An 8,942-nucleotide genomic window follows, 5' to 3' on the forward strand; every position below is an offset into this window, starting at 1 on the left:
ATAATACGGTGAGGAGCTCGAAAAATAAATTTGAGGTGATTTTTAACTATTTGAGCGTGATTTTATTTTGCTTCGAACATTGTCAATGGGGGACGACCCCGGCCAAACCTTATTTCCGTTTTATTTCAGGTTCGACAGACATTCAAGAAGAGTTTCGGCAACCGAATTAGGCAACATAGTAGCGATACAATGGGAAATGAAACTATAGGCCTAACTACGAGTACAGCAAAGTGAATGGTCAATGGTTATAGTTAATTAATGGTCATGTATTTTTATAGCGCCTTCTGAATTAAGCAACATAAACTATATTATAAGCGATACAATAATGGGAAACAAATCTATAGGCCTAACTACGAGTACAGCAAAGTGCGTAGCCAGTGGTCAATGGTCATGTGTTTTTATAGCGCCTTCCCAGCGCTTTAAAGAAATACTTCAGTGAGTTCTAGAGGGCTTCTCTGAGCCCTGGAATCTTCGAGAGTCTAGACAGTATATCCAGATTTACCAGTAAATAATTAACGTTACGGCACGTTTTAAATAAACGTCCACGCCACATTAATCATCCGTATTCAGACGCCTGTATAGCAAACAGGAGGTCAGAGTTTTACCGCTGTAGTTGGGGGTGATTATTCTATATCTCTATTTTTGTGTTGCTTAGCAATCGGACTATCACTTTCAATGTTTTCTCTGCTTTACCACAGTTAGTTAACCTTAACCAGGTTTTAATAATTTTGTGTTTCGAACCTTATACAATCTGCTGCCTATTAACGGTGCACTGAGATCTTTAAAAAATGATTTATTTGTAGTTTATATAAATTGTAGTTTTTTTTTTTTAGCTCCAATCCGCTTTTGTCTTTTTGCATGCTCTCTCTGTTTTGTCATTCTATTACTTATGATTGACTTTTAAAATATAGGCCCTATTGGCTAATTATATGCCAACTCTATTAGAGCTTATTATCCAGTAAGTTAGTGGAATAAAATAAATGTTTAACCCAGATTATAACTGTACCGGAGATCATTAAAGATTGATGATACAGTTTTTAATAAGAATATTTGAAATAAACTGCCCCAGTTAGATCAAAATCAAGGTCGCCAATACAGCCATGATAATAAGCTGTTCTTAAGATAGTATTTTTATGATTATGAGAGTTGGTAAGGCGGTGCTGTTTTAGTCATCATGTACTAAATTGAGTACGATATAAGGAAGAAAAATTATTGTTACGATTTACCGCCACCAGGCGCCTGCACAAATAATGGACAATCGTAGTTCTCTAGTTATCACCAAGAGCGTTTTTTGAACTCCTTTTAAAATAATGTAAAATAATGATTTTAATTAAAATATTGTAAGATAATGAGTTTAATTTAAAAATTGTAAAATAATGATTTTACACTAAAACGAATCGAAAATATTGAACGAGGATTTGTCACTACAAAAGCAACACACGGCTGAATCACTATTATGTAAATTGCGTTATAACAGTACTGTGGAAGGTAGTAATTCAGTAGGTAAGTGGAATGTGTACCATTTCAGTGATTGTCTGTCGTCTGTATTCTTTACTTTTTGTGTAAAAACTATAATCAAATTTTCAATTTTTAGCTTACAAATAATTGTCTCAATAAAAATGTGTCTTGTATTCACAAAAAAGATGAAGGGTTTCGTAGAACATTTTGTACGGTGTGGGCGCAAACACAGCCTGACAGCCTTATTTGCGGCCTTCCTCTATTGAGATTAAAATTTTAGTAAATTTAGTAATTTAGTGGCAGGCCCAGCTATAGCTAACTAGTAATGTTCCAGTAGCAATCATCCGATGTATTTGGGCACGCCATATAATTACATTCAGAAATTTATGCTGCCTTTTTGGCGTTCCATATTTCTTAAGTTGCAGAGAGTAGCGGCGCTATACTCTATTTATTGCAAGTTAAGCAGAGCATGCAGACGATTAGTATGCGAGGCAAGCCTGCACATACAAACACTGATTTTCTACAATGATTTCCTAATTAAGTACGTACTTTACTCCCTTGTGATTATGTTTTGATTTTACATTTATATTAACATCATTCAGGAGGCTAGGCCAGACTCCTACCCTATGCGTAAACTAGATTTAACCAGGTCAAGGCCTAGGCCTAGTAGTAGGGCCTAAGCTAGCTAGGCCTAGGCTAGGATCGAACGGTAAACAAATTTAGCTAACTAACTAAGAAGGAGGCCCAACCAAGAAATAACAAAGGCATAGGCCTAGGCCCTGGGCCTAGAGCATCTTCATTACCTAACACCTAAGTAGGCCTATTCTATAGTAGGATTGAGCAGGTCAGGCCCCAATGTTCAGTAAAATAAGCTGCTAGTGTTTAGACAAAGCTAGGCTTGACAGAAATTTTTATTACGGCCATCATTGACCATCTGTAAAAAAAAAATAAAAAATAGAAAACCAAGCATTAAGCAGTGTATGAAGTTGTTTCTAGAAGCATCAAATTGTGGGTGTGGCTCTTGGTGTTAAATCAAAAATTCACTTTGGCCATCAGACCAATTTATTCCCACCCCTGTTATGTTGACATTTTATACTATGGTAAAGTGACTAAGTAAAACATCTAGCTGCTAATACCTCAGCCAATCACATAATTTTCTAGAAGGACATGGGAACCTACCTGTAGGCCTTTATTGATTGATACAGTATTAATATAACCTATAAACTTTTCTTGATTACGATTGGCAGAAAGTTGTGGTTGTGATTGGTGCAGTATGTCGAAACAACCAAAGGATGGTCTGCGTCAGAAGATTATGTACCTCTTCAAAGGTCCAAGAACATCGAGCATACCAAGTGCATCTGGTATACAATCAAAATCAGAGGAATTTATCATAACAGAAGACAGACTCAGAGTAAGTTGAAGTTTATATGGGCATACAAAAGGTCTTTGTTATCATTTTGTTTAATTGGAATGTTTAAAAATAACAGATTATTCATAATGTGGTTCTTTTTTATGATTTTTTTTAACAGGATATCTCACCTGAATCACACCTCAATCATAGGATCAAAGCAATAAAGGAGCTCTGCGATGTGGTAACAACTAAACGATTAGAAGACGTAAGTTATGGACATTAGAAAGGGAAAGGAAGGCAGCTAGTAGTAGTAGTATCTAGGCTTGACAGCTAGAGGCAGACAAGCAAACCATTTTTCTTGAAGATGTATATGTTTCGATGTTTTTCGATTTGTAAGATCTATGTATTCCATGAAATTTTTAGTCTTTTTTATGAGATTGAGCTAAATTATGAAATTCATCTCAAGTTGAATAATTACCTCAACCAAGGATGGTATATATTTGTAGCTGTCTATCTGTTTGTCTGCCTTTCTCTCTTTCTGTTAGCATGATTATGCAAAAGCTAATGATTGGATCATCATGCAACCACAACAATAATCGTATTTGAATAATTTTATCTGTTTTGCTTATAATGACTCTAATTATAACATTAACGAAAGCTCACAGTAAGTTTACATTAATTTGCACTTGGTTTATTATCAATTAATTATTTTTACAAGTAACAACCACCATCATTTCACAATGTTTTTCCCAATTCATGGGGCTTTACAGGTTAATACATCTGGCGAAACCCTGTTGACCGGGACGAAAGCTTTTGAAATAAATATGAATGTAAATACGGCCGCCTACTCTCGCAAGCAATAATCTCCTTAAAATCAACCAATCGTCCACAAATTCTTAATATTTGCAATTTTTACTACTATACAGTTCATTTCATTTTAAATCTTATCTTTTATCAGAATGCTATTGAGGCTTTGTGGGTGAGGATAGCAGACTTGCTGGAGCCACAGGCCCCAGCAGAATGCCGTCAGCTTGTTCTGGGTTTCATGAAGGCCACTATTATTGGTCAGGTAGATTTTTTTATGTCAGTTTGAAAATACTCACTCACCCACTCACTCACTGACTCACTTAGACTGGTGGAATCCCTGAACCACAGTGGCTTTCCAGAGGTGTCCTTCATAGCAGTCTTGAGATCCTATGTAAATACAGGTTGAACCTACTGTACAGTATATGAGGTTTGCGGATGCACACTCCCCAAAAAAATATTCAATACTCCATGTCACCCCCAACCCCCCCCCCCCAAAAAAAATCATGTTCAAGTAGTTAAAAATCAACTAAAATCACCTTGATTTGCAAGTTGTTCCCTCTCACCTAATCTTTGAGACTCACACTTTGTGTTGCCTCTTTTCTCTTTCTTTTCCCTATATAACTAAGCAATAATTTTAGTTGACTCTTAGTTAGTGCTGAACTCTGGAGATCTATAGGTCCCCTGGTCTAATTCCCATCACTGTTCTTGTGTTTCAGCTGGTGGGCTGAAATGCAAGTTACGATAGTGCACTGTCTTTGGGATAAGATGTTTAATCTGTTGGTCCTGTGTGCATTATGGCCCTTGTGCATGTTAAAGAATGCAGTACACTCTTCAGAAAACAGTAGGGGATTGTCTCCTGGTGTACTGCTCAATCAAGGACCCTACTGGAATATAAAGTTTCTTCAGATTTTAGGGGGCTTTCCTTGTTTACACCGATAAAATCCTCTCATCCATTCAATTTTTATTTTGCAAATGTGTTTCATAGATTATTGTTTATATTCTCATTTATTTAGTATAAGAGCCTGAACATGATGCGGGCACATTTCTTCACCGTGATTGCGAATCATTCGGTTTTTGAGGATCTACCGATGAGGTATTTATAAGACTGCCTTTCTTTTTCTTATAAAACAAAAGTGTAAATATCAACCAAAATTCAAAGGGAGAGCCGTAGGATTAGTCCTCAGCTATATGTTGCATGTGGCGCAGCGTGTAGGTGTTGGACTTTCAATGGGAATGCTAAAATTACATAAAAAATTAAACAATTTAAATAGGACAATTCTGGCTTGCCAGTCCTCATTTGCATATGTCACTGTGATTGGGCAACACAGCAATTTACTTTTTGGCCTCAGAAATCCATAGAATATATGATGTGATAGAAATCTATATATTGTATAATATAATGGTTACTTAGCATCCCAAACAAAAATTTAAAAAATAGTAATTAAATAATTTTGTCTGAGTTCATATTGTTATAATATTATCTATTTTTTTTAAATCCTTGTAGACTGCTTGTATTTAAGGCATTGTCTGATCATGGTAAGAATTTACTACATTTTGAGGAAGACACTGGACCGTTTCTGCTCGTCTGGATGCCAGATGTGATTAGCTATGGCAGGTAGCTATTCCTTCTTTTTCCATCACAATGTGACATGGTTTTAAATCTTAAATTATTTTTGTAATCTTTTGGTGTGTCATTTTTTTTAATGTTTATGAAACATTTTTTTGTAGGACCTCCGAGTTCTTACCTGTGCTTCTGAATGTAATCAAGTACAATAGCTGTTACTTAGATGATGACATCGTGGAAGGACTCGTCAAGTAAGACACATTAATAGGCGGATTCAAGGGGGGCCCAACCAGCTCGGGCCCCACTTGTTAACATTTTTTTTTAAATTAAGAAAAAAGAAATTCGACTAAAATTTTGAGTCTAGGAGTGCTGTTTCTGGCCACCTAAAGGTGCATAATCATAATTTTTTTTACCTCAGCTCCAACCATGGTGGGCTGAGGTAGTATAGGCCTCTCCGGGCCCCCTCTATTTCAAATTCCTGGATCTGCCACTGATATTTTATTGTTTTGTAGTTAACCAAATTGTACTATTATTATATTTCAAAGTATTTGTGAATATACTTGAACAATACACAATAATAGACAATACACAAGGAACCCTGGCCCTTTATTTAATCTTTATTTTGAAAATCACAGTTGTACTTTTGTTTTTGAAAAAAAAAAAATCATTGAGAATTTTGCGATTTTCACACCCGTAATTGGGCGTCAACTCATCGCAAAAGTCGGGAAAATTAAGGGGCGCGAATAAAAGGGCTTTACAGCATACCTGACTGGATATGGATTTGACATATTAATAATCATTTCCTCTTCAGGCACACCTGCTCTGTCTGTATGTTGCCTGAACCAGAAGGAGATATTGAGCAAGCCTTGGCTGTATTGGATGCTGTCGTCTGCTACAGAAACCTGCCTACAGAGTCACTACATCGCTTCATCACAACGCTGTGCAGGATGCTGAGTGTGGAAGAATTCTGTAAGGCCAGTTGGGAGGTACTGTAATCAATTAATCAACTGATATTAATCAGCATCCATGTTATTCTGAATTCCTCTTATTCCCACAATCCTCTTCATGCTTTGAAATTAAGAACTTCATCATGACGCATGCCTTATAGAAATAATCTGAGCCGAGCGGTCGGCTAAGAGGTGTAGTGCCTGCTTGTGCTGAAGAAGTCCGTTCAAACCAGGCCAGCGTCTGGTTTTAATTATCGCTGTCTTATCGCTTGCTCCCCTCATTGTTGACAATGTTTGTATCCGTTGTGTTGTAGTTAAGCCGGGTTGGTGTTACACAGTGGCTGCTGCAGGGACTCTAGGGGCCCAGCCGAAATTTCTGATTTCCTATTACTGGAATGAGGACCATTTAAGAATTGTTATATTATTATTATTATTATTTAATTATGCCTATCATAAAAAACCTCAGCTATGTAGCTTTCCTAGATGCACTACAAGTTATGTTACTACTGTACAATTACTGCTACTGAAAAACAACTCTGTTTTATTCATTTCCATTGCATTTATACCCCTTGTGTGCTACTGCTACAATTACTTGCTACTGTTTAAAAAACTGTTTGCAATTTACAATTAATTTACTTCCAAATTTTTTATCTTCCAGAACTTTAAATTATTACCACTACAGTGCACTTACTGCTATATAACAGCGACTTTAATGTTAATTTCAACAATGTAACTCCTAATATATTTTGTACAATTCTAATTTTCAGCTGATGAGAAAAATGTTGGGTACACATCTTGGCCATGGTGGTATTTATAAGATGTGCTGTATTCTGGAAGATAGGTAATTTTAATTGATAGGTTGATAACATTATTGTGACTTCTTTGTACTAATGTATATAATAATAATACAATACTGCCATATTCTTATGCTAATTACTCAATTTAACAATTAGCAAGAGTACGCTGGTTTTGGGAATGGCAGGCTTACATATGAGACATGTCGTGGCGAAATGGTTAAGTTGTCGCACAATCCAGTATTGAGTAAATGAGCTATGAAATATGGGAGCTCAAAAAATTGCCTAAAAATCCAAATTTGTTTTTCACTATAAATCAACAGATTAATGTCTTATTAATCATATACCAAAGTATTAGTTCTGGAAGTGGTCAAGAAATTGTTTATTTAATGTTATTTTGATAGTTCATTCTATTAAACAGTGTATGCACAAATAACTTTGAAAGGCAATTACTCAAAATCATGTTTATCTTGATTGTACTTTCACTTTCCAATAACTTAGTCTTGAAATATTCAATTTCAATGAATGACCCCTCATTTTAAAGATCACATACTCAGGTATCTGAAAATACCAATAACTTGAATTTCAATTTTTGCTACAACTTAGCCATTTTGCCACAGCATGCCTCATATTAGAATGCAGTCTGATGATCTTGTCTTCATTAATGTGATTTCAGGCAGAACCTTCTGGAACCGAAGCTGCTGAAAGGTGCTGTGTTTTTCATTGGCATGGCATTGTGGGGCTCTGGACGAGTGCCGTCCCTGAAGTACAGTCCAACTTCTGTCCTACCATCATTCAAACAGGTATTATTTTTTGTGTAATTTATATCTTTTACTTTCACAGCATATGATTATATTTGATTCCCAAGCATATACCTACAGAGTACTAAATACTCATCATGGTTTATGTTCAACAGCTCTTCTAACAGTATGTCGCTAAGTCGGCCAAGAGAATACGATGCCCCTCATCGAATGTTGTTTTTTTTTTTCTCTTTTATGAGTACATGTAATTCAGCCGTGAGGCTGCGAATTGTATGAAGTTGTCAACAGTAGAAGTTCATGGAAGCTCTTGGGTACTGTTTCATGTTTATGTAACAATTTTGTTGATTTAAAAAAAGGAAGAAATAATGTGACGAAAGCAATCATATTTTTTTTCTCATATAATTTTCTTAAGTTTTTGGAATTTATATAGGATTTATATGGGCATGACATTCAGTTTTTCAGAATCCTTTACCACTGCATCACACAGTTTAAGTTGGTTTGCAAAATTTTCTTAGGAGTTGGGTTTTATGCTCTCTTTTAATTTTGTAAAGAAAGTTTCATATGAACTCAGCAAGAAAATATCTTCAATTTATATTTTTTCAACCATGTTATGGTGAAGTTTGTTGTCAAATTAGTATTATTTTGCTTATTTTAGGCTTTAGCCTGCAAGAATGCATCGGTAGACAATGAGGTTGGACTCAACATTAATCGACTGGTTAAGAAATATGGCCGCCATCTCCAATTAGTCACTTGGGACAGTATATTGGAGATAATTGCAATATTGTTCAAAAAAGTGCAGGTAAGAGGAGATAAGTAGACATGTATGATAACATGCGTTGATGAAGACATTGAATAGTGTACTGTAAAACCTCTAATAACACATTGCTTTATTAGTAAACCCCTCTAATAGTAACTCACCCTAGAAGCAAATTTGTAATGATAACCCACTACTTTAATAATAACCTGTCACCAAAACTATAGACAGAATGACATTCAAATCCAGTTAAATCAATGAAATGTTTTTGACTGATGCTGTTGTTACAGTTTATTTCTGTGAATGGCTGATGCGAAAAAGCTGGGGTCGGGTAGGTTGGGGTTTACTATTTTCCTTCAATAAACTTTGTAATAGTAACCTACTCTAATAGTAACCCATACTCTGATAGTAGCCCACCCTAAAAAGCAGTAAAAGATTAGTAACCCTTGGTTATTATTGAAGCTTTACGGTATCTCTATATAAATGTGTGTGTATGTATATATATA

General features: G+C 35.6%; 2 protein-coding genes across 2 annotated transcripts in view; both read left to right on the top strand.

Moving 5' to 3' along the window:
• The window catches only part of LOC117122910 (adhesion G protein-coupled receptor L4-like), a 7,680-nt gene extending 7,128 nt beyond the window's left edge, over window positions 1-552 (top strand). Inside the window, exon 11 of the mRNA XM_033268685.1 lies at window positions 130-552. Within this exon, the coding sequence (XP_033124576.1) occupies window positions 130-234 (105 nt within the window). The 3' untranslated portion in view covers window positions 235-552. The remainder of the gene's footprint in view (window positions 1-129) is intronic.
• Window positions 553-1,034: 482 nt separating this feature from the next.
• Window positions 1,035-8,942, top strand: part of LOC117122912 (tuberin-like) — a 30,470-nt gene continuing 22,562 nt past the window's right edge. Inside the window, exons 1-11 of the mRNA XM_033268688.1 lie at window positions 1,035-1,503; window positions 2,706-2,869; window positions 2,988-3,074; window positions 3,768-3,878; window positions 4,630-4,709; window positions 5,121-5,231; window positions 5,345-5,431; window positions 5,992-6,166; window positions 6,895-6,968; window positions 7,598-7,724; window positions 8,338-8,481. Coding sequence (XP_033124579.1) covers window positions 2,732-2,869; window positions 2,988-3,074; window positions 3,768-3,878; window positions 4,630-4,709; window positions 5,121-5,231; window positions 5,345-5,431; window positions 5,992-6,166; window positions 6,895-6,968; window positions 7,598-7,724; window positions 8,338-8,481 — 1,134 coding nt within the window. The 5' untranslated portion in view covers window positions 1,035-1,503; window positions 2,706-2,731. The remainder of the gene's footprint in view (window positions 1,504-2,705; window positions 2,870-2,987; window positions 3,075-3,767; window positions 3,879-4,629; window positions 4,710-5,120; window positions 5,232-5,344; window positions 5,432-5,991; window positions 6,167-6,894; window positions 6,969-7,597; window positions 7,725-8,337; window positions 8,482-8,942) is intronic.

The sequence above is a fragment of the Anneissia japonica genome, unplaced genomic scaffold, assembly GCF_011630105.1.
Source record: "Anneissia japonica isolate Jap-2015-1 unplaced genomic scaffold, ASM1163010v1 scaffold2227_len217889_cov164, whole genome shotgun sequence".
NCBI classification, from domain to species: domain Eukaryota; kingdom Metazoa; phylum Echinodermata; class Crinoidea; order Comatulida; family Comatulidae; genus Anneissia; species Anneissia japonica.